Here is a 25,877-nt window from a genome sequence, read left to right as displayed (position 1 = left end):
TAACAGTTTCAAATATAGTTGTTTAGTTTTCTGTGCGTACCCTTTGATCCACAATCTACAGTATCCTACTAATCCCAAGAACCTCCTAAGTTCCTTTTTAGTCCATAGTATATTTAGATCTAGGATTCCTTGTATTCTTTCTGGATCTATTCTTCTCCTTCCCTCACTGATTAGGTGTCCAAGGTATTTAACTTCCTTCTCTACGTACTGCAGCTTTTTCTTTGGCACCCTGAATCCCTGTTGTCCCAGATAATTCAATAAGCTATTTGTGGCTTCTATTACCTTTTCCTTTCCTCCTCCTGTTACGAGTGCAGAGGAGGTTTACTAGGCTGATACCGGAGTTGAGGGGGTTGAGCTATGAGGAGAGGCTGAATAAACTAGGCTTGTACTCGTTAGAGTTTAGAAGAATGAGGGGAGATCTCATTGAGACGTATAAGATGATGAATGGGATGGATAGGATAGAGGTGGAAAGACTCTTCCTGCTCAAAAAAGACAGTAGGACTAGGGGGCACAGCCTCAAGATAAAGGGGGGGCGGTTCAGAACGGAGTTGAGGAGGAACTTCTTCACTCAAAGGGTGGTGAATCTCTGGAATTCTCTGCCCGTTGAAGTGGTGGAGGCTGCCTCGCTAAATATTTTTAAGAAGCGGGTTGATGGGTTTTTGATAAGAGAAGGGATTAAGGGTTATGGGGAGAGGGCGGGAAAGTGGAACTGAGCCACGACAGATCAGCCATGATCTTATTGAATGGCGGGGCAGGCTCGAAGGGCCAGATGGCCTACTTCTGCTCCTATTTCTTATGTTCTTATGTTCTTATGTAAATATTTCCCAAGTTGCACTTGAGATATACTAGGAATACTACAATAAATGAGCATGCTGGAGAAACACAGCAGGCCAGGCAATATCTGCAGGAGGGATAATGGTAGGAATGGAATTAAGTACAGAACCCTCCAAGTAGTTATATCAGTCAGAAAAGGGGGAGTATGTAGATTGAAAACAAATGCAGAGAGGAATCTTTAATGGAATGAGTAACCTCAGTTAAATAATAGACATGAAGATAAATGGTGCATTAATAGATTATGCCACTACTTATCTGTTCTTTTTGTCAAGGTTTTTCATGTACCATTAGAAGAGCGCAAATACAAGGAAATGACCCAATTTGGCGAAGGAGATCAGGCCAAGATCTGTCTGGATATCATGCAGAAGACAGGTGCGCACATTGAACTATCATTGGCCAAGGACCAAGGTCTTTCCATTATGGTTTCTGGAAAGCTGGAGGCTGTCATGAAAGCAAGGAAGGAGATTGTTGCTAAGCTGCAGACTCAGGTGAGCAGTGAGCAAGGTCTGGGAATTGCGAAAAGTTATGAACTTAAGTTAATGTAGGACCGATGGGAAGGGGAAGAGACTTTCCATTACATACAGAAAAATCATAACCTCTTTCTGCACTGTAGGGAGTCTATCTGGCCTATCAAGTCTATACCACCTGACATGGCTAATCCCCCAACCTATACATCTTGGGACACTTGAGCAATTTAGCATAGCCAATTCACTTAACCTACACAATTTTGGACAGTGGGAGGAAACTCATCCAGGCACATGAGAAACCAAAAGAGAAAATACTGGGAAATCTCAGCAGGTTGAGCAGCATCTGTAAGGAGAGAAAAGAGCTGATGTTTCAAATCTAGATGACCCTTTTTGTCAAAGCTGACAGGCATAGAAATGGGAGGTATTTATACAGTGAAAAGTCTGACAACACCAGGTTTTAGTCCAACCTATTTATTTGATAATATACTCACAAGCTTTCGGGGTTAGCCCCTTCGTCAGGTGAACGGAGAGTTCTGGCCTCAGACAGAACATATAAAGCACAGACAGTTTAGAGATTACTGATTAGAATGCGAATCCTTACACCTAACCTGCTGTTCAAAGACCTGAAGTGGCTGATAATGTGAGTGGAAGGAGCACTGATTACAGGTTAAAGAGATGTGTATTGTCTCCAGACAGTACAGTAAGTGAGGTTTTGCAAACCCAGGCAAGTCACGGGGGTTACAGATAGTGCGACATGAACCCAAGATCCCTGTTGAGACCGTCCTCGTGTGCGGAACTTGGCTATCAGTCTCTGTTCAGCGACTCTGCGCTGTCGTGTGTTGTGAAGGCCGCCTTGGAGAATGCTTACCCAGAGGTCAGAGGCTGAATGCCCGGTGACCACTGAAGTGTTCGCCAACAGGAAGGGAACAGTCTTGCCTGGTGACTGTCGAGCGATGTTCATTCATTCGTTGTCGTAGCGTCTGCATGGTCTCCCCAATGTACCATGCTTCGGGACATCCTTTCTTGCAACGTATCAGGTAGACAATGTTGGCCGAGTTGCAAGAGTATTTACCATGTACCTGGTGGATGGTATTCTCACGTGTGATGATGGTATCCATGTCGATGATCCGGCATGTCTTGCAGAGGTTGCTGTGGCAGGGTTGTGTGGTATTGTGGTCACCCTTCTCCTGAAGGCTGGGTAGTTTGCTGCGAACAATGGTCTGTTTGAGGTTGCGTGGTTGTCTGAAAGCAAGAAGTGGGGGTGTGGGGATAGCCCTGGCGAGATGTTCGTCTTCATCAATGATATGTTGAAGACTCCGGAGAAGATGTCGTAGCTTCTCCGCTCCGGGGAAGTACTGGACGACGAAGGGTACTCTGTCCACTGTGTCCCGTGTTTGCCTTCTGAGGAGATCGGTGCGGTTTTTCGCTGTGGCGCATCGGAACTGCCGATCTATGAGTCGAGCACCATATCCTGTTCTTATGAGGGCATCTTTCAGGGTCTGGAGGTGTCTGTCACGATCCTCCTCCTCTGAGCAAATCCTGTGTATACGGAGGGCTTGTCCATAGGGAATGGCTTCTTTAACATGTTTAGGGTGGAAACTGGAGAAGTGGAGCATTGTGAGATTGTCTGTGGGCTTGCGGTACAGTGAGGTGCTGAGGTGACCGTCCTTAATGGAGATGCGTGTGTCCAAGAATGCAACTGATTCTGGGGAATAGTCCATGGTGAGTCTGATGGTGGGGTGGAATTTGTTGGTATCATCATATAGTTGTTTCAGTGATTGTTCCCCATGAGGCCAAAGGAAGAAAATGTCATTGATGTATCTAGTGTACAGCATCGGTTGAAGATTCTGTGCAGTGAAGAAGTCTTGTTCGAACCTGTGCATGAAGATGTTGGCATATTGAGGTGCAAATTTGGTCCCCACGGCTGTTCCATGTGTCTGGATGAAAAACTGGTTGTTGAAGGTGAAGACATTGTGGTCCAGGATAAAGCGGATGAGTTGTAAAATTGCATCTGGAAACTGGCAGTTGTCTGCATTCAGTACTGAGGCAGTCGCAGCAATGCCATCGTTGCGGGGGATGTTGGCGTAGAGCGCTGAGACATCCATTGTGACGAGGAGTGTCCCTGGTTCAACTGCTCCGTGTGTGCTGAGTTTCAGTAGGAAGTCCGTAGTGTCACGACAAAAGCTGAGGGTTCTTTGTAGAGTGGGTTTCAGGATGCCCTCGACGTAGCCAGAGAGGTTCTCACAGAGTTCCATTGCCCGATACGATGGGACGGCTAGGTGTGTTTGCCTTGTGTATCTTTGGGAGGCAGTAGAGATCTCCAATGCGGGGAGATTGCCTCCCAAAGATACACAAGGCAAACACACCTAGCCGTCCCATCGTATCGGGCAATGGAACTCTGTGAGAACCTCTCCGGCTACGTCGAGGGCATCCTGAAACCCACTCTACAAAGAACCCTCAGCTTTTGTCGTGACACTACGGACTTCCTACTGAAACTCAGCACACACGGAGCAGTTGAACCAGGGACACTCCTCGTCACAATGGATGTCTCAGCGCTCTACGCCAACATCCCCCGCAACGATGGCATTGCTGCGACTGCCTCAGTACTGAATGCAGACAACTGCCAGTTTCCAGATGCAATTTTACAACTCATCCGCTTTATCCTGGACCACAATGTCTTCACCTTCAACAACCAGTTTTTCATCCAGACACATGGAACAGCCGTGGGGACCAAATTTGCACCTCAATATGCCAACATCTTCATGCACAGGTTCGAACAAGACTTCTTCACTGCACAGAATCTTCAACCGATGCTGTACACTAGATACATCAATGACATTTTCTTCCTTTGGCCTCATGGGGAACAATCACTGAAACAACTATATGATGATACCAACAAATTCCACCCCACCATCAGACTCACCATGGACTATTCCCCAGAATCAGTTGCATTCTTGGACACACGCATCTCCATTAAGGACGGTCACCTCAGCACCTCACTGTACCGCAAGCCCACAGACAATCTCACAATGCTCCACTTCTCCAGTTTCCACCCTAAACATGTTAAAGAAGCCATTCCCTATGGACAAGCCCTCCGTATACACAGGATTTGCTCAGAGGAGGAGGATCGTGACAGACACCTCCAGACCCTGAAAGATGCCCTCATAAGAACAGGATATGGTGCTTGACTCAGATCGGCAGTTCCGATGCGCCACAGCGAAAAACCGCACCGATCTCCTCAGAAGGCAAACACGGGACACAGTGGACAGAGTACCCTTCGTCGTCCAGTACTTCCCCGGAGCGGAGAAGCTACAACATCTTCTCCGGAGTCTTCAACATATCATTGATGAAGACGAACATCTCGCCAGGGCTATCCCCACACCCCCACTTCTTGCTTTCAGACAACCACGCAACCTCAAACAGACCATTGTTCGCAGCAAACTACCCAGCCTTCAGGAGAAGGGTGACCACAATACCACACAACCCTGCCACAGCAACCTCTGCAAGACATGCCGGATCATCGACATGGATACCATCATCACACGTGAGAATACCATCCACCAGGTACATGGTAAATACTCTTGCAACTCGGCCAACATTGTCTACCTGATACGTTGCAAGAAAGGATGTCCCGAAGCATGGTACATTGGGGAGACCATGCAGACGCTACGACAACGGATGAATGAACATCGCTCGACAGTCACCAGGCAAGACTGTTCCCTTCCTGTTGGCGAACACTTCAGTGGTCACCGGGCATTCAGCCTCTGACCTCTGGGTAAGCATTCTCCAAGGCGGCCTTCACAACACACGACAGTGCAGAGTCGCTGAACAGAGACTGATAGCCAAGTTGCGCACACATGAGGACGGTCTCAACAGGGATCTTGGGTTCATGTCGCACTATCTGTAAACCCCGTGACTTGCCTGGGTTTGCAAAACCTCACTTACTGTACTGTCTGGAGACAATACACATCTCTTTAAACTGTGATCAGTGCTCCTTCCACTCACATTATCAGCCACTTCAGGTCTCTGAACAGCAGGTTAGGTGTAAGGATTCGCATTCTAATAAAGCACAGACAGTTTAGAGATTACTGATATGTTCTGTCTGAGGCCAGAACTCTCCATTCACCTGACGAAAGGGCTAACCCCGAAAGCTTGTGAGTATATTATCAAATAAATAGGTTGGACTAAAACCTGGTGTTGTCAGACTTTTCACTGTTTACGCCAGTCCAACGCCGGCATACCCACATCAGGTATTTAATGAAAGATAAGTCATAGCCACAAAAACAAGGGGAAAGACTGCTAGTGGTAGTCTTTAGAGAGAATAGAAGGTGTGAATGGCAAAACGGCAGAGAAACTGAAATCGGAGGGTATGCTGTGACAGATGAAGATGTGGGAGCGGTAAAATTGAGAAAATAGGAGAGAAGAAAAATTAAGACAATGAAATAAAAGGTAGAGAACAGTTTAAAAATTAAATCGAATGAAAATAAAGGGGTCAAGATGGGGTAGAGCTAATCATCTGAAGTTGTTGAACTCAATGTTGAGATTGGAAGGCTGCAATGCGCCTAGCCAGAAAGATGAGACGCTGTTCCTCCAATTTGTGTTGAGCTTCATTGGAACATTGCTGCAGGCCAAGACAGACATGTGGGCGTGGAAGCAGGATCATGTTTAAAGTGGCAAGCAACCGGAACGTCAGAGTCCTGATTGTTTAGCTGAGTACCTTCGATTTGTGTGCAATCAACCAGTCCATGTTTGGCCTCTCCAATGTTGGGAGCAGTGAATGCAATACACCAAGTGAAATGCTGCCTAACCTGGAATGAATGTTTTGGACCTTGGTTGGTAAGCATGGAAGAGGTAAAGGGGCAGGTGTTGTATCTTCTGCAATTGCATGGGAAGGTGCCATGAGTGATGGGAGATGCATTGGTTATAGTGGAGGATTGGATTAGTTATCCTGGAGGGAACAGTCTCTGGAATGCTGACAGAGGAAATGCGGAGAAGATGTATTTGGTGGCATCACATGAGTTGGCAAAAATGGTTTGCATGTGGAGGTTGGTGAAGTAAAATGTGAGAACAAAGGGGACTCTATCCTTGTTCTGGGGGATAGGTGAGAGTCATGGTGCAGGAGATGGACCGCATACTGAGGGTGCAGTCAGCAACTGTAGATGAGAAACCACAGCTAAGAAAGAAGGAGCACATTATTAGAAGCATCGCTTTGGAAAATGGCATCATATGAAATAAACACAGGAGAATGCAAACTCCACACAGACACCCAAGGCTCGAATCAAACCCAGGTCTCTGGTGCTGTGAGGCAACAGTGCTAACCACTGTGCCACATTGCCACCCCTCCCCTATGGTATGTGTTTCTGGGGGGGGGGGGGAGCAAAAATGATTAGTCACCAAGAATTCAGTGCAAGCTTCAAGGCCTGGACTTGAATAATGCAGTAAGAAGTCTCACAACACCAGGTTAAAGTCCAACAGGTTCTTTCGTAGCAAAAGCCACTAGCTTTTGGAGTGCTGCTCCTTTGTCAGGTAAGTGGGACATGCGCAGTAAAGGCATGCCATATTAAATTTGAGTCAGCACATGAATTTCCACATTACATATGTATTTCACTCTGGACAAAAGGGAAGATTGAAGCTCCACTTTGCATTTATCACAATGGCCTCTTCCCCCATCCAAACTTGGGTTCCCCTCAGAATTGTTAACCTAATGGCCATGTGACTGAAACTGGATTCAGGAACTGCACCCTTATTATCCCATGACCCAGAAGATATCCTAACCATCAGCTGCCAGCTAATTTTAGAATCAGACTCTGAAACTAAGTTATCAAGCAGCCAATGTACTCAACCTGTTCCAGTTTCAAAGTTCACCAGAGAACCAACTCCTAGATGCTCTACGACAAGAGCCCTCAGCTTACTCTGACTGAAAAGAAAAGTGCAGTATCCTTATCTATATCTGATCTTCATATGTCAGATTGTTAATTTGGGATTTTTGTGTGAGAATAACATTTTAAACTCAAAGCTTGCTGCTGAATTTAATTGAAGTACACACAAGTAAGATGAGGCCCATACCTTTCCATTCAAAATATGCCAATCATGAGCAGTAAGAGTGCCGATGTCAAAGTTCCATTATTTCTGGTGCACTTTGTACAGATGTCATCTCAACCATTCAAATATTGCTTTTTATATTAAAATACCTACAGAATCTGAGTTTATCCAGCTATTGGCTGTATGTTTGATTGACATTTTCAGGTGCTTATCATTGTTGTTGGCTTGCTTAATTCCTGAGGAGTGGTCAGTATAGCTGGATCTGGGTAGTTACCTGGTGTTTGCCAGTGTTCTCAGTTGCTTAGTAAATGACTGCTTGCATTTGGGTAATGGAGCCTGGTATCAGTCTGCTTATATCTTGAGTGCTTACCTGGTATGTCCGCTTGAATTTTGGCCTTAGGCTTCAGCAACAGTAGCCATCCCCAAGGAGCATCATCGTTTTGTGATTGGAAAGAGCGGCGAGAAACTGCAGGAGTTGGAATTGAAAACGGCAACTAAGATCCAGATTCCTCGGCCTGAAGATCCCAGCAACCAGATCAAAATTACTGGTACAAAAGAAGGGATTGAGAAAGCCCGGCATGAAATCTTGTTGATCTCTGCTGAACAGGTATGCACAATGAACACAACTTAGTTATGATTTGAGATTTTTGACCCAGAAACTGAAATGGCCAGTTTGAGATGCTTCATGAATGTGGCTTTAGTACGGCTTTGCTGACTTGTTCTTTGACAATATAGCTCTGTATTAATTTACAGCTCTGCAACACATCAAAGTGTTAAACAGAAGTCCTTTTTTTTTTGCCAGGTATGTACTGTTGCACTTGCTGTCTGCAGTAATAATGTCTACCGATAAACATTGCTCAGGGTTTTATTTAACCTCTGTTTCAATCTTTCCTGCTGTTGCTATTTTCTCTCCTTCCCACATCTCCAGATTGTTATCATCTTGAATTTGGCCTTCCCTCATTTACCCAACGTGTTTGGGCCATGTAAACTAAGACCTAATAAGGATCCTAGCACTGATTTTTTTTTACACTCCATTCAATTAATCTCCTCAGCTTGACACACTGGCTGAAACATGTGGGGTTGGTACAAGAACAAAGTCCTATGTGCTGCACAGGTTTTTTTTTGAAGACTTTCTGGCAGCCTCAAGTCCCTTCCTCAAAAGCTTTGTGTCGAGCACAGGAAATCAGTAGGATGACTGACACAGGAAAAGATGCAGTAAAAAAAACTGCATCCTTGAGCTTTGTGATCATGCTTTAAAGGCAAAAAATTCATTTTGAAATTAAAATGGACTTGCCCTCAGGACAAGCGTGCAGTCGAGAGGATCAACATCGAGAAAGTATATCACCCATTCATTGCTGGACCCTTCAACAAGACCGCTGGGGAGATGATGCAGGAGACGGGAACTCGAATCAATATCCCGCCACCAAGTGTCTTGAAGAATGAGATTGTTATCACTGGTGAGAAAGAACAGGTTGCACAGGCTGTCTCCCGCATCAAGAGGATCTATGAAGATAAGGTAAGGGGTGCAATCACTGAGGGTCAATCTTTCACAGAATGCCACTGGCTGACAAAAGGCCAGTCTTACTGAGAGTGGATTCATTGCCATATGAAATCATTTTTTTTGTGGGCTTAGTTGGTATTTGCTTTTGACCTTTTGAGTAATTTGTGCAGAAAATTACTTGCTGCAATGCATGAACACCACCACAGCACAGCATTGAGATAGTTATACCTGTGATTCCATGTTCTCCTGCACTGATCAGTAACTGGACATGAAAGAAATGTGTTACTAGTAATTGTTTGCTTGCCAATTTCTTTGGCAGAGGGTCTGAAGAAGAAATTCAACTAGTGTAAAGATTGGAGTTGGATGTTTGATTAAACCCTTACCATGTTGATTTTGGACCATCAGCCACTGGCTCATCCCTTGAACAAGCAGCTATTCTTCATGTGTTGGTGTGGCCATCACAGTTAAACCCAAAATAATAGCAAATGTTGGAAACAGATTGGACAACTTCTGTTCCAGCTCAGTTACATACCTTTCACTTTTTTGTGATTTTTTTTTTCTTTTTCTCTATAGATGCTGACTGTGTTTCCAGAATCTGCAGTATTTGTTTAGGTTTTATAATTGACTCTAATTATATCCTTGCCAAATGTCAAAACAGACACACTGCAGGTTATTGACTAATATCCTTTCTTTTCCTGTAGAATTTCAATGTCATTTCAGTCGTAATTACCATACTGGGTGTTTAGAAGCAAACTTTTAAAACTAGTAATTCATTTACTTTGTACATTTTAGAAAAAGAAAACAACAACAATTGCAGTGGAAGTGAAGAAATCTCAACACAAGTATGTTATTGGACCCAAAGGCAACTCATTGCAGGAAATTTTGGAACGGACTGGAGTCTCAGTTGAAATCCCACCCTCGGACAGCAATTCTGAAACAGTCATCCTTCGTGGTGAACCTGACAAACTGGGCCAGGCTCTGACTGAAGTCTATGCTAAAGTGGGTGAAGCATGGTGTTGTGGCTAGTTTGATGCTCAGATTATCTATTTTGCTTGCCAAATACGATAACTTTGTAGGACTGATGCCATCCTGTGAGCAGCCTGGTGGTCTTGTATTTATTGTCTCTCATTGCCCTGCATCTACATATATGATAGTGTAACCCAGAGATATAAGAATCGCACCCTTTTTTTTTCTGCAGACTTGTTTGAGGCAGGGCAAGTTAACTGTTTGCCAAGTTGAGACTTGACTTAAATGTTATGCTGCATTATGTTGCAGAAGGTGAACATGAAGAACAGTATTGAGCAGATCTACTTGTTTTCATCAACACAACTTGTTGTTTTAAACAATATAGAGATAATGAACAGTCTGCACTGTCCCACATAAATGAATAGTTTTCCTTGACTTGGAACTGATTTTTTTTTTTCCCCAGCAGCTTGCTTATATTCCATTCTTGAAGTTGTCTGACTGCGTCTATCTCAAGAAGCAAATAGCATTCACCATTAGCTTTTAGTCATGGACTAACTCCCTACCTCAGCCTCCATCCGTCTTTAATAGCAGTGATTCTCACTGTACTGTGAATAACTAACTCCTTAAGAACTAAGATGAGTCTTAATTTTGAACATGTAATACATCCAAGGCATCCCGACTCATGGGATCATAGTCTGAAACCCCAAAACAGCACTTGGATCCAGCATTGATGCTCAGCTGTCTTCTTCTTGAGGGAGTTGTTCTTATGGAAAAGGTGTGTGATTTGGGGTACAACATTTGCTGATGCAAAGAAATTTGATTCCTTTTTTTTCCTCCAATGCTGGTTGTGGATTGAGAGATGAAGACTTGGCCAGAGACATTGTGTACATTAGTTAGATTAGGAGAACTTCTGAAGTATTTTCATTCCTTGGGTTTCAAACTCTGCTCCAGTCCATGATGATTGCTCCTGCAAGGTTGTTACTTTTACAAGGTTAATTTGTCCTTTCCTTTGGTTATTTGTGTTAGTTTACATCATTTCTGCCACCCAAGTGATCCTAGATTTGGTATTTTGTTGCAGCTTTACTTTCTGCAGTAGTTCCCAGTTATTAACTCTTTCACTAGATTCGAAATAAAACCTAAAATGCATAGCAAATAAATCAGTACCTGAAACAAATGAGGGAGGTGGGGGGAGACAGGAGGTAATAACTTACCACCCTGACCTGCATCGTCAAGGGGAGACACACAAACACACCCCTTATGCCATTCTCCAAAAGGGGCAGAAAGCAGCAGGAAATTGCTCCCTGGCTCCCAGAGGTGCCCCTGGGAATTCCAGAAGACTCTGGGAAATAACCATCTGTACTTAGCTATTTACCTCTGTTAAAGCTACACCCCCTCCTAAGGACTGGTGAATCCACAGTAACCATACATGCAGGTAATCTCTGCTTCAGAGGATATTGATCCTCTGTTTAACATAACCATTTTCTTACGTTGTACTGGTGCCCCCATAGTCTTCCCCTTTTCTGTTCAACTCAAATAACAACATCCACTCAACCCCAATGTATTTCCTTCACTAATTAAGAAATCTTAATATCTTGAAGTGTATTCCAAGGTACCGTGTTCTACATGTATGATGGACCTCTATACATAGTCTTAAAGAGAAACGAAATGGGTTCATATTTTAGATGGAGCACAGCAAAGACTTGATAAAGGTTTATTCGCCCATTTAACCTGGCTCCACTTTGATTTTCACCTTTTCCTATCTAGAACTTCAGATATTTTATTAAACTGTTGATGCTTGACTGACTTTTTCACTTGTGCTTTCTTTAAAAAAAAGTGTATGTTTTATACACCCAATGAGATAGCAAATGATGTAATACTTAGATTTTTTTTCTTTCTCCTGTTTTCAAGGCAAATAGTTTTACAGCAGCAAGTGTCAATGCCCCAGCCTGGCTCCATCGCTTCATCATTGGAAAGAAAGGGCAGAACCTGAGCCGCATCACACAACAGATGCCAAAGGTACAAGAAGCACTGACTTTCCATTGTTTTGTAGATTTTGCAAGAATCTGGCCATATTCCACTTGTTTCCATTATCTATTAGGGCTTTGATCTGTGGGTTTTTAAAAAAACATTATTAGTCACAAGGCTTACATTAACAATGCAATGAAGTTGCTGTGAAATTCCCCACATCAATTGTCACAGTCCAGCACCTGTCTGGGTCAATGCATCTAACCAGCATGTCTTTTTGAATGTGTGAGAAAACTGGAGCACCCAGAGGAAACCCATGCAGACATGGGGAGAACGTGCAAATTCCACACAGTGACCTAAGCCTGGATTTGAACCTGGGTCCCTGGCATAGTGAAGCAGCAATGCTAACCACTGTGCTATCATGCCACCTCCTCAGGCTCCTTCTCTCATTCTACCCTGTCCTTTGCCCTGCAATCCACTGAGGGGTGGTTATTGTCCTGTGCGGCAGAGGGTATTGTATTGCCCTGGTCTACCTGGTGTGTCCAGCAGTGTTGTTTGGCTTTTTTTTTGCATAGGGTTTGTTCAGATGTTCTATTACTGGTTTTTCCTACCTGATGTATAATGCATATCCTGCTTTTTGAGCAATTTGGAATTTAAATGTAATTTATATTTCATTTCACTTTTGTTATAGGTATACATTGAATTCACTGATGGTGAAGATAAGATTTGTCTGGAAGGCCCAACCAAGGAGGTGAAACAAGTTCAAGAGCAAATTGAAAATGTTGTGCAGGATTTGGTGAGTGGCACTGGACTTGGAGCAATGAAATTTACTCATATCTTGGAAGCAGGGTTTTAGTATAAATTGGCTACTGGGTGTCTTGATCATTGGTATTTCTATATTTAGGCAGTTTATAAAATTAACCTACTTTTGGGCAGGGAGCAATATGTCAAGGAGTAATGTCAAACAATGAACAGGAGAGATACAAGACATTGCATTTGATCTTTTGTCATAAAGTTTTACTGCATGTTATTCCATATGGAAAGTTCAGGCTAGACTAAGTGGATTTTAATGGAAAGTGAATTCTGAGCTTTTTTTAAAAATAAAATTGATGTGTGGGTGTTGCTGCCAAGGCCAGCATTTATTGCCCAACCCTTGCCATTGAGAAAGTAATGGTGAGCTGCTGCCTTGAACTGCTGCAGTTCTTGAGATGTAGGCACACTTGGAATGCTGTTAGGGAGTGAGTTCCAGGATTTTGACTGTCAGTAAAGAAATGGCGATTTATATTTCTAAGTCAGGGTGGTTAGTGACTGGTGTTCCTCTGTCTGTTCCCTTCTCCTTTTGGTTGTGGTTGTGGATTTGGAATTTGCTATCTGAGGAACCTTGCTGAGTTCAAGTTCAGTGCATCATGTAGATGGTACATGTGACTGCCACTGCTCAGTCAGCAGTGGAGGGATTGAATGATTTGTAGGAAGGGGTGGCAATCAAGCAGGCTACTTTGTTCGAGATAGTGTCAGGCTTCTTCAGTGTTGTTGGAACTCACCCAGGCAAGTGGAGAGCATTCCTTTACACCTCTTGTGCTTTGTAGATGTTGGCCAGGCTTTGGGGAGTCTGGAGATGAGTTACTCACAGCAAGATTCCTAACCTTTGAAATGCCCTGGTAGCCGCAGTATTTACATGTAGCTAGTTCAGTTCAATTTCTGGTCAGTAGTAACCCCCAAAATGTTGATGTTGGGGGATTCCGAGGAGATGATGCCCTCTTTTTGGTGTAGCACAGGGTAGCTTGTCTGGCTGTTGGGGAAAGGTAGATGGTCAGTAGGTTTATGTTGAGACATAACTGGCTTGTGTTACTGTTTTTAATTGCAGGTAAACCGCATGGACTACACTGAATTAACAGTTGATCCTAAGTTTCACCGCCACCTTATCGGAAAGAATGGAGCAAATAGTGAGTGAATGCAAAGATGGATCATCATTGCTGAAATCTTATGTAGTTAAAAGTGATGGTCATCCTATCCCAGGAGATGGGTAGCTGACCTGTATTATCTTCAGTAGTCCACTATTCACTTCCACAGTGTCTGATTGTGATGCACTAGGATGTCACTACTCCTGCATTTTGGAATAGTGCTCATCTTTGATTTCCCTCTGATCTTTGGTTGTGAAAGGGGTATAGGATGAAGAGACCTAGAGGAGCCTAGTGTTCTGAAAATATGCAAAAGTAGGCAGCTCAGAAATTTTATGGTGTGAAATCAAATTAGGGAGGGTGGTGGGGCTCTGTTATTGGGGAATGTATGCTAAGCTGCTTCCTGTTCATTTCCATTTATAGACAAAGAAAATACAGACTTGACATACTAGATAAATATAAACTTGACATGTGGCAGTGGTTTTAAGAATTTGCATTGAACACAAGAATCTGATACTTAATCCCAGTAGCTCCCCCTTTATATAGCTAAAAGCTGAGTTCAGTTAAACAGGAGAAAATTTCTACAAACCGATTCAGTTTCTCTGTCACTCATTGTAGTATTAAAGTTTAGTATAATCTGAGTCCACTGGCTCTTTGTTCTTTACATCTAAGTAAACCGTATCAAGGATCAGTACAAAGTCTTGGTGCGAATCCCCCCTGATAATGAGAAGAGTAATCTAATCCGGATTGAAGGAGACCCTCAGGGAGTTCAAGATGCCAAGAAGGAGCTGTTGGAACTTGCATCTAGAATGGTGAGTAGAAGATTATTGCTGTTTGATGGGAGCAAATTGTTACAATCTATTGAGACTGCAAATTCTAATCCCATTATAATACCCTATATCTGACAGTGCTGCTGAGATTTAGAATTCAAGCACAGTGTGAGTTGTGGAATGTCTTCTGCCTTAGCTTGGTGTCAGATTTTTTTTTTAAAAATTGTTCATGAGGTCTGGGTGTCACTGGCTAGACCAGCGTGATCACCATCCCTAATTGCCCTCCCAAAAGTGGTAATGAGCTGCTTTCATACATCACTACAGTCGATTTTGTAGGAGTACTTTGTACTGTCAGAGAGGGAATTACTAGATTTTGACCTCCATGATCATTGTGATGAGATGATTATAGTACCAAGGCAGGATGAGTGTGATTTGAGGGAAACTTGCAGATACCATGCTCCCATGTATCCCCTTCTTGTTCTCCTAGGTCATGGGTTTGGAAGGGGTTTGACAATGCTCTTGTAAAGTATCTTGTTTGCCTTAATTACTATAAATGTAAGTTGCCACTGAGTCTAAACATTTTGTTACGGACAGGAGAGGGTTAATTTAAACAGCCCTGATTTATCCTCTTGCTACTTGTCCATAAACAAAAGTATTTCCCCCTCCCCCTCTTAAATGTTGGCATATTTTCCCCAACCCTCAGTTGGGAGTGGTCAGATCTTCCTCTATTAATAACAAACTCAAGATATATCAAACTTTTCATTTTATCTTACTATGCGCATGCAACTCATGAAGGGGTTTGACGATGTAAACCCTTTTTGATTGTATACAAGAGAAACGAAGGAAAGAAATGGGTACAGAGACTCAACATGATTCGAGAATCCTGAATGAAATGTCCAATGCTGTATTCCTTCAAAGGTTAGCAAGTTGGAACTGTTAGTGATTTGTCTCTCCAGAAGCGAGGGCCTTCGCAATGGGAGCAGGTGCACGGAAATGAAATTAGTCTTCTAGGCACTAATGTAAGAGTTAGGCAGTTTACCTGGACAGAGTTTTTCCACTGCTACCGTTAGGTGGTAAAATGATTGCCTGGGTTCAGTTCCACGTAGCAATATTACAGGTTCTCACAGCTTGGAAGGTTATGTGACATACACCCACTTTTTCCAGGTCTCGATCTTGTTCTTTAATAGAAGAGTCCCTTTTGTCTATCTCTGTGGCCATGTATTTCTTTGGAATTTGATTCTGTTCAGTCGCAGGGTTAGTGTCAGAAGCCCCTCCTAGTTTCTGAAGGTTAGAAATTCCTCTGCTATGAGTCGTGACTAGTTGGGCATGTCGGGGTAAAAATAAAATAATTTTATACAGTAGCCAGGTTGACTTGGATATAATATTCCCTTCCAGAATTCTGGACAGGACACTGAACATTAGCAACCTGTCTGACTCCGAAAGACTTCACACGTAAACCCAATTCCACTCTCAATAGCTGCCTTTACATAAGGGTTTTTTGATGGCGATTGGGGCTGGAAACCTTGAATGGTTTTGTTTTGGTCACTCATCCCATTTGACTGAGGCTAATTAACAGTCCGAATTACCGATTTGACACAACAGACTATGGATCAAATTTTTTGACTTTTGGGCTGTTTGGTTAAAATGTTACACTCCATGATGCATTGACCCAATAGACGCATTTTGTAATCTTTCTAATTAAATTTCACTACTGCTTGTAAGCCTGCTTTGAACTGAAATGAGCATGAGAGCTGCTACTGTGAAAGTAGTTTGGTCTTTGTTTAGAGTTAGGGGTTCCATAGGAGAAGGGAACTTTTTTTAACTTGGCATGCCATGTTACCATTCTGTGCTCCCACATCAGTGCAGGTTAGATTATTAAATTGGTTCTGCTTAGACCAGTTTAGGTAATGCAGCGTAAGGCTATGTCTGCTATGCTGTGCTTCCATTCGGAGTAAATAGAATTGTCAGGTCTAGAATGCCTTTTTTCTCCAAGTGGGACTGGGATCATTTGCGTCATCTATACTACCATTTCAGCACAAACCAGACATCTGATAGTGTTCTCGTACCAAGTCATTGAATGAACCCTATGCATTTCAGTATTAGAAGTCAATTAAGACAATGATTTCAGTCTGTCCTTATTAACTGAGAACGTCTTTATGATTCACAGGAAAATGAACGTTCCAAAGATTTGATCATCGAGCATCGTTTTCATCGTACAATCATTGGCCAGAAGGGAGAGAAGGTCAAGGAGATCCGTGACAAGTTCCCTGAGGTAACCATGCAAGGAGCTGTGCTTTTATCAACTTTGTTTCCTGTTCTAACTTGCGTGTTTGGATTTCTGCTAAATTGACTGTATCTCACCCCAATTTAGGTCGTTATTAATTTCCCAGATCCAAGTCAAAAGAGTGACATTGTGCAGCTCCGTGGCCCCAAAAATGAGGTAGAAAAATGTGCCAAGTTCCTGAGCAAAGTTGTGGCTGAACTGGTAAGTGGCTATGTGGTGCCATGCAGTGAAGGGCCAGTTTGGGAAGATATTTCAGTGGAATGGGAAGGAGGGAGGGTGCGGGGAGGATAGTCTTTTTCTTGCACAAAGCAAGGTCTGTGCAGTGATAAATATTGAAAGTATGTTCTGTGCTATGGGTCATAAGTGGAGTGAAGTAAGGGAGCTTTATGCTGCAGAGTAAATAAGGTAGTGGGCAGCTTTGCATTTTTCTTAAATCTAGGGAAGTGCACATTGCTGTCCATTCTGAGGTAGGTACAGCCATAAAAAGTTCCAGCATATTATCCCAGTGACAGTGAAGGAGAAAACTTGAACTATAGTGACAATATGTAAAATATTGGAAATCAGTAGATTTTGCTGAGAAACAGGTGCATGCTCCTGAGTAATTACAATGCTGAGACTGGTTAAATGACTGTTGTAACAGGAAGCTAATGAGAAACTTGCCCCATGTTAAAACATGGGGTTCTTATGCTACCTGGGGCTTCTGAGGATTTTGGAAGGGGCGGGGGGGGAAGAGCCTGAGTTGGCATCACGATGACACCAGGACCCTGTGTATGGGCATTTCACTGGCTATTATCATCTTCCTCTTTGTCTTTAAACTTAGGTGGAGAACAGCTATTCAGTTTCTGTGCCCATTTTTAAACAGTTTCACAAGAATATCATTGGGAAAGGAGGAGCAAATATCAAGAAGGTATGTGTGTTATGACCCTTTCTACAAGAAAAGTAGGTAGAAGGGAAATCCAGTCAGAGAGCAAGATAATTGAAAAAGATCTTGTGACATTTGATTTTGTAGTAAGGAAGTGCATTTGCTGGTCTGGGAGCAGCAACGCACATTTTTTTTTTCTTCTGGAATTCTAGCTTTTGATGTCTTTGGGTAAATTAGCCTGTTTAAGCACCTTGTGAAACCACACAATAGATGCATGGGTATTATTTAGAATCTGACCTTTGCATCACAACTGCTCACATGAGTTTGCTTAAAAAAATTTGCTTGTATCCCAACTACTGTATTGAATGGCTACCCAGTGTGATTAAGGTTAATGCCCCAATATGCTATTAGGAGCTGTTTGGGTACAGGTAAGAAGTAGCATCACAGAAACAGCAAGCAACTTTTCCTTTATTGCCCAATCTTCTTTTTACGTTGGTAACTTTTGAAATGGTTGCAAATACATAATGCCACACTCAATTGTCTTGCTGCTTGAAGCTATCAGATGGGCTTTTCTGTTATTCAGTAAGGTCCTTGCTGAGTTGTACTGTTGCTAGATCAGGCTATATAATGTAACAAAACAAAAATATATAACACGAGTAAATTTAGTTGAGCACATTTTAAAAAGTATGTAGGAGAAAAGCATGCAACCATTGCACAGGTAATGTCATTCCTTCACTTTTGATGCAACTATATATCAATTCAATTAGTGGATGAGATTGTAGTTTATATTTTTTTAATTTGGTATAATTTCCTTGGGAAATCTAAAGATCAAGTGGAGAGGTGATCATTACAACTTTGGATTTATTGGCAAATCATAGAATTCCTACAGCGCAGGAGGAGTCCATTCAGCCCACTGAGTCTTCAATTCTTACTCAGGCCCACACACCTCACCCATCCAATCCCTGTAACCCCTAATCAATCTTGCCTACACAACTTGGGACACTAAGCGGTAATATAGCAAGGTCATTCGACACTACCCGCACATCTTTGTACTGTGGCAGAAGACCAGGGCATGTGGAGGATACCCATGTATGGGGAGAACGTGCAAACTCCACATACAGTTACCCAAGACCAGAATTTAACCTGGATTCCTGGTGCTGCAAGGCAGCAGTGCTAACCACTGTGCCACCATATTTCCTTGTAGGAGGATTTTTGGACACAGTTTGAATCATTGACATTGCACCTCATTTAATGTCTAATTCCACTTCATGAAGGTAACCCAACTCTTTCCAAAGATGAGAAGGCACTTATGCCAATTCGGCATAACACATTAGATAATTACTGGACAAATAATGCATATTACTAGCAATTTCAGCTATTTTTAGCTGGCATTCAATCTGTACAAACACTGCTTGAGACTAAAGTCCACTTTGTATATTCTATATGTAGAGTGAAATTCATGAGCCTGCCCAGTTTTTACATCTTTAAATTGATAGAAAATTGGGCAGAGATGTTGTTAGGGTCATTGCCATCCCCTCTATCCACTCCTCCCTCATCTTGTATTAGTTGTGCCAAGGCCAATACTGATAATAGCTCATCCCCCTGTTGAAATTGCTCCATAGCCTGCAACCATCTGAGATATCTGCATTCCTGCAATTTAGTGTCTCTATATCCCTAATCTTAATTGCTCCACCACCAGCCCTGAGCTTTGAATTCCCTCCCTAAACTTGTCTATCTCTCCATATTTTTCTGCCTTTTTAAGATGCTGCTTAAAACCTGATGCCTTTTGAGTTTTTGGCCTCCTATTGAAATATTTCCTATGTGGCTTGCCGTCCAATTGTGGTTGATAATTCCAGGATGTGACGTTGTCATTTAAATGGACTTCTGTTTTATTCTTTACATCTAAATACCTATTACTCAGATCTCCCAGGGTGTTCTTCCATGTTCTACTTGCTACAACAGGTCATAATCAATGAAATGCAATAGGACAAGTGTCACATGCAATGAACTATTTAATATCTATGGCAGTATTTAAAAACCAATGTTGCCTGAAATATTCTCAAGTCTTGCATTTAGTGTTTCTACTAGGGATAGGCAGAGTACCAATTTAATATCCTTTATTTCTTGACTATCTGTCTTTGCTTTTTTTTCCCCCTGCTTACTAAAACCCATAATGCAAAAAATGCTAGAAATTTTTTGTCTTGAGGTTAATGTTGAATAATCTGGTAAGGAGTGATCAAATCTTCCTGCTGAATAGGATCCAAACTATATAGTGCTTTTATCCATTAACCCAGAAGGATGAACAATCCTTGCCTTCGTTCCCACCTTGTATTGTTGAGAACATTAATTTTTGAAGTTTTTTTTGTATTCTAATGTAGAGAAGTGTATTCTCCTAAGCTGAGGCACAAATCCTTACTGCCAGTCTGTTCACTCTTAGCTCTGACTTGAGGAAAAGAAGTGGTCAAGACCTGTTAACTTTTCACACTTTTTAGCATACCTTGAGATCGGAGTACAAATGGAGAAGACTCAGTTTCAAATAAGAAACTTGGCTGCAAATAATTTTAGCCTTCAGTCCAGTTTACAAGTATTTAATTTAATGGCCAATGAGTCATTGACTAGGCATTTACTATTTGGATGTCATTATTCAATCCTTTCTTGAGGAGCATTGCCAACCCTGTTGTGTCTAGTGAGAAACATTTATGTTCCCATGACAACTGTCAATTTTTGGCTCCCGTTAATCAGTGGGCAAGACTAGAAAGAGTTCTTTTGAACTTTCAAGAGATTTGCTGATTTGTTTTTCGATTCTTTCCAGATCCGTGAAGAAACTAATACAAAGATTGATTTGCCAGCAGAAAACAGCAACTCTGAGATGATCATTATTACAGGAAAGAAATCCAACTGTGAAGTGGCTCGCAGCAGGATCCTGGCTATCCAGAAGGAATTGGTATGAACTGCATTCAACTTTTTTCACAAACAAATCCTACTGTTTGTCCATAAAGAAGATTCTAGTGATATTCCCCCTCCTCTAATCCAGTACAGCCAGGTGTTTTTAAACTGTATAAACTCCTGAAGAGATATTTCAAGACAAACCCAAGAGCAACATCCCTGTTGCTCATAATGTTCAGTCATCCTCAGATGTATATAGGTGGCAATGCTTGAGAACATGTCATGTTTCATAGAATCCCTACAGTACAGAAAGAGGCCATTTCAGTCCATCAAGTTTGTACCAACCATAATCACACCCAGGCCCTATTCCTGTAACTCCACACATTCACTGTGCTAATCCCAGTGATACTAGGGTCGATTTAGCATGGCCAATCAACCTAACACGCATATCTTTGAACTGGGAGGAAACCAGAGCACCTGGAAGAAACCCACACAGACATGAGGAGAAAGTGCCAACTCCACACACAGACTGGAATTGAACCTGGGTCCCTGGTGCTTTGAGGCAGCAGTGCTAATTACTGTGCTGCTCCTTTTGTTTAACCAATATTTTATTTTGTTACAAGTTCATCAGCAGTCCTGTAATTCTGTTATCCATTTATTTAAACAAGCTCCAACATTTTGAGAACAGGATTTAACATTAGTGCAAGAGATCTGGTTAGCAGATTGAAGCAAAAGGCAAGTGAACATTTGCCACATGATTCAGAAAGATTGCATTAATTTATCTGGGAATTTGGTACACAAGAGCTGACTTGAGACCAGGCTTTTGAAAGACTTGTGCTATTTCAGTATGGAGGAAAAGAATTGAAAACAAGCTACGTAGGAGCTGCTCCTTAGTCTTATGCTAGACAGCCACCGAGCAGGATTGACTGTTTTGGGTGCAGTTGAGAACCAGAGAATACTGATTTAAGATGATTTGTTAAAAAGCAGCATGAAGAAATACTTCTGTGCAGCAAGTGACCACAATCAAGAATGGACTGTGTGATGGTGTGATGGAGACAGATCCACTTTTGCTTTTGAAAGGAAATTAGATAAGCACCTGAAGAGGGGGAAAATAAGTCTACAGTGAAATTAATGGGATTTGGGACTAGCTGAATTGCAGTTGCAGAGAGCTGGCTGGCAGTGACTCACTGGCAAATTGCCTCTTATGCTGCAATTACTCTCTGATTCTGAGTAGGCTTTTTGCCTTCTCGGTGGCTGACCATTCTTCTGAGATTTGATCCTAAATGCCCCCAGTCAGAAAATGTCAACTGCTCCGTTACTTAGGGGAGGATGGACAGTAATTGAGTTTTTAACCTGTGGGACTAGGTTTAAACTCCACTAGGATTAATGATAAGTTCTGAATCCACTCGCCAACATTTTATTTCCTTGGTTTGTTAATGAAAATAAGGATTTGCTCCAATTTTTCAAGACTAACTTTCTTCATTCTAGGCAAACATCACAGAAGTTGAGGTTTGCATTCCTGCCAAACTCCACAATTCTCTGATTGGTGCAAAGGGTCGCTTTGTCCGTTCCATCATGGAGGAGTGTGGAGGGGTGCACATCCACTTCCCTACTGAAGGGTCAGGCAGCGATACCGTCACCATTCGGGGATCTACTGAAGAGGTTGACAAGGCCAAGAAACAGCTTCTTCACTTGGCTGAGGAAAAGGTACTTTTATGCTATTAAAAACAGAAAATGCTGGAAATACTCAGCAGGTCATGGAGAGCTGGCAGCACCTGTAGAGAAAGAAACCAAGTTGATGTTTCAAGTGAAAAGGCTTTCATTAGAACATTTTGGAGTTCAATTTCCAGCACTTTTGTGTTTTTGGATTTCCAGCATCCACAGTAATTTGCTTTGTACTTTTATGCTATTCAGAGTGGGAGTATTACTGTACCACATTTGTACATAGCTGTTTTTTAGAACACGCTTGGAGTTGCCAGTCTCAGGTGAAACCATAAAGAAATATGGGTGGAATAGTCTGGAACGTTGCTCCTACCCGTAGGCATAAATGGCCAGTCATGACTCGATGGGTACCACTCTAAGGTTGTGGATTCAAGTGGGGTTGCAATACTGTAGGAGATGCCATCTTTCAGATAAGATGGTAAGCAAAAGACCGTGTCATGGCACTGTTGCTGCCCAGTAGTCTGATCAGTGTTTTTATCCATTCACCAGACATGGGTGTAACTGGCTAGGCCAGCATTTATTGCGCTTGGGAGAAGTAGTGTCCTGTAGCTACATCCAGGGTACTATTAGCAAGAGAATGAATAGTGATATACTTGCACATTACAAAGGTGTGTGTGGCTTGGAGGGAAACTTGTGGACGGTGTTCACATGCATCTGCTGCCCTTGACTTCTAGGTGTGGTGGTCACCAGTTTTGAAGGAGCGTTGGTGAGCTTCTGAAGTACGTCTTGTAAATGGTGCATGCCGCTGCCATTCTGTCAGTTGTTCTTTGTGGTGGAAAATAAACTTGTTTATTATTACTCTAATCATGCTCCAGTATCATTGATAACATGAAGTAAATAAATGGAGCTGGACTGAATGGAGAATGTTGAGGTCATAAAGATAATGGATTCGGCTGGGTGTACAGATATGTGCTCATTAATAAAATGATTGGTAAATTACAAATTTGTTCATTTTCTAAAACTCATGCAGGATTGTTAAAGGAACATATTAAGTCTCCTGATGAAATTGCAGCTAGTCTGCTAAGCATAAGCTTTGGCAACTGGAATGAGATGAGCAAGTTTCAAGTTCTGTACAAAATTGGGTATTGAAAGTACAAGTTATCATGTAATACAGCTTAGTTTCTGTAAACTTAACACAACCGTCTTTACGATGTATGAACATAGCAAAGGTGCTGATGTACTGATAAATGTTGCAATATGTATGCAAAGTGAAACACTGACAAGACTTTAACAAAGAAACAGTTGCATTTTTGAGGCCCCTTTTCGTATCTTAACACACTTTATAGCCAATGAAGCATGTGTGGTCACTGTTGTAATGCAGGAAACATTTCTTCATTCTTTACTTGGATGTGTGTTACTGGTCAGGCCAGCAATTATTGCCCTTCCCAATTGTCCTTGACAGTGGTGAGCTGCTGCCTTAAACTCCAAGTGTTGTAGGTGCATCCACCATGCTTTGGAGAGAGAGTTCCATTTTACCCAGCAGCAGTGAAGGATACAGTCCAAAGTCAACTTGGATGGGAACTTGCAGGTGTTGTTCCCATGCATCTGAAGCCCTTCGGTACAGGGTGAAGGGTTGGAAGGTGCTTTCAAAAGAGCCTTGGTGAGTCCCTGCAGTTAATTGTGTTAATGGTACACAGTGCTAGACCACTGTTGGTGATGGAGAGTGTAGGGGTGCTAATCAAGCAGCTTGCTTTGTCCTGGATGATATCTGGCTGCTTGTGATGTTGGAGTTGTACTCATCCAGGCAAGTGAAGAGTCTTCCACCAACACTCCTGACTTGTCTAGATGGTGGACGGGAGTTGGGAGATGAGGTACTCTGCATAGAATTCCCAGCCTCTGACCCACCATAACCAGCACTTAAACAATCTGCTCAATCTTTCATTGCTGTTTTTGGAACCTTAGTAAATCGTCTGACCATGTTTCCTGTATTACAACTGTGAGCACACTTCAAAGATAATTAATTAGCTGTCTGGAGTTTTGTGATGTCCAAAGGCTGTGAAAGGTGCTGTACAGGCTTGTCTTTTTCTTGATTTAATCCGAGACCAGATTCCTATCAGTTTCCTACTTTGACCTAGGAAAGACAGAGGCCAATCAGTAAGTAATCCAAATTGCACTAATATAGAACATCTAAAATAACTGCTGACTTTATCCAGAAAAGCAAACACAAGATATGTGAAACATCATTGGAGTGTCTCCTATGTAGAAGCACAGAAATTGCTTTATGTCTTGCACTGGCTAGATAGTTACCACTCCTAACCTCACCACCTCCATTTGAGTTGCAGTGTTTCAATAAGTACAATACCTCCTATGTATTTTTCCCTTCCTCTTGTGGAGTAACAACCCTTGGGATTCTACTTAGTGCCTGATTTTTAAAATGAAAGCATTACCTGAAGGTCAAACTGTTGAATGACTGAAAGCAGAACAACTTTTAGTGGAAATGGATTTTTAAAATATTTTTCACCTGACAACATTGTTGACTTCAGCAACTCTGTCTTCAGTACAGTTATCGTGGTTCATAATGTAGAGTCAATTTGGGTGGTGATGACAAAGAGCTAGAGAAAGGACTCACTGGTTGGAGTGACTTGTTGGCTCCCTACTCTACGCTAGATCAAGAGTATAACTCAGCAAAGGTTTGTAAGAAAAGTGCTGTAATAATCATGCCAAGTTTTAATCATCTTGAATATGGGCAAAGAGCCTTGAGAATGAGTTCATATTTGGGATACTTTTTAGAACAATTTGTCTGGAACCAAGCAGCAAACAGGTTATTTTATATTTAACATGCAATAGGACTCAGTGTCCTGGCTGGAGATAACAGCACAGCCTCTGTAAGCTGCTGCTCAAACCCCCTCTCCACTCACACTGTCTGCACCTTTAACACTTGGAAAGACCCACATTCCAACCACTATCTTGTAAATGGAGTCTGTGCCTATATACACCCTGTTTGTGAACACATCTCCCGCTCACCTGAAGAAGGAGCCACACTCCGAAAGCTCGTGCTGCCAAATAAACCTGTTGGGCTGTAACCTGGTGTTGTGAGACATCTTACTGTGTCCACCCCAGTCCAACACCGGCATCTCCACATCAAGATTGTGATGAAGCAGCGACTCGCCGTGGATTCGCTGCCATTGGGGACAATCCCAGCCAGCAAGAGGCAGCACCTTCCGTCCCCAAGAGCAGCATTTGCACCGTCCCACTTTCTCCTCCATTTGGGCAGCACCACAAACAGCTTCTTGTTATTTCTTCCATTGGCAGCACCCACGGGTGCTCTTGGTGCTCCCGTTCCAGCACCTTTCCTCTTAATGATGGGGGAATGAGGCTCCCATTGCCCAGAATAAACATCCAGCAACGGCGACGACTCCCAGCTTCCACACACTTATCGCCGTAACTCCAGGTGCTTTCTACTCATCCTCCCTCTCTGGACATGTTCCACTCTCTGCCTCATAACCGGATCATTCCGGGTGACTTTCCGTACCTGGTTAGCGGTTACCAGAACTTTATCTTCTTGTGTGAAATACATTATCTTCACATTCCAGCAGGAACATCTTTATCTCCAGGCAAAGGCAGCTTGGACAGAGCATCCACATTGCCGTGTTTCTCTGACTGACAGCACCAAAACCCAACTCTACAATCAAACTGCTGCCATGGACGCTATCCCAGTGTATGGTCCAAGGATGGAAGAT

At 42.5% G+C, this 25,877-nt stretch overlaps 1 protein-coding gene across 2 annotated transcripts in view; it reads left to right on the top strand.

Moving 5' to 3' along the window:
* The window catches only part of hdlbpa (high density lipoprotein binding protein a), an 80,663-nt gene that overhangs the window by 27,545 nt on the left and 27,241 nt on the right, over nt 1-25,877 (top strand). For both annotated transcript variants that reach the window (XM_080185332.1, XM_080185331.1), the window contains exons 5-17: nt 1,107-1,322; nt 7,744-7,950; nt 8,644-8,859; nt 9,637-9,843; nt 11,719-11,826; nt 12,467-12,571; nt 13,640-13,718; nt 14,346-14,485; nt 16,611-16,715; nt 16,815-16,928; nt 17,548-17,634; nt 20,402-20,533; nt 21,964-22,182. In XM_080185332.1, the coding sequence (XP_080041458.1) occupies nt 1,107-1,322; nt 7,744-7,950; nt 8,644-8,859; nt 9,637-9,843; nt 11,719-11,826; nt 12,467-12,571; nt 13,640-13,718; nt 14,346-14,485; nt 16,611-16,715; nt 16,815-16,928; nt 17,548-17,634; nt 20,402-20,533; nt 21,964-22,182 (1,935 nt within the window). The remainder of the gene's footprint in view (nt 1-1,106; nt 1,323-7,743; nt 7,951-8,643; nt 8,860-9,636; nt 9,844-11,718; nt 11,827-12,466; nt 12,572-13,639; nt 13,719-14,345; nt 14,486-16,610; nt 16,716-16,814; nt 16,929-17,547; nt 17,635-20,401; nt 20,534-21,963; nt 22,183-25,877) is intronic.

This window comes from Carcharhinus amblyrhynchos, chromosome 3 (assembly GCF_965287045.1).
Source record: "Carcharhinus amblyrhynchos chromosome 3, sCarAmb.v2.hapA, whole genome shotgun sequence".
NCBI lineage: Eukaryota > Metazoa > Chordata > Chondrichthyes > Carcharhiniformes > Carcharhinidae > Carcharhinus > Carcharhinus amblyrhynchos.
The sequence above is the reverse complement of the archived record's forward strand: the minus strand, read 5'-3'. Positions and strand labels throughout refer to the sequence as shown.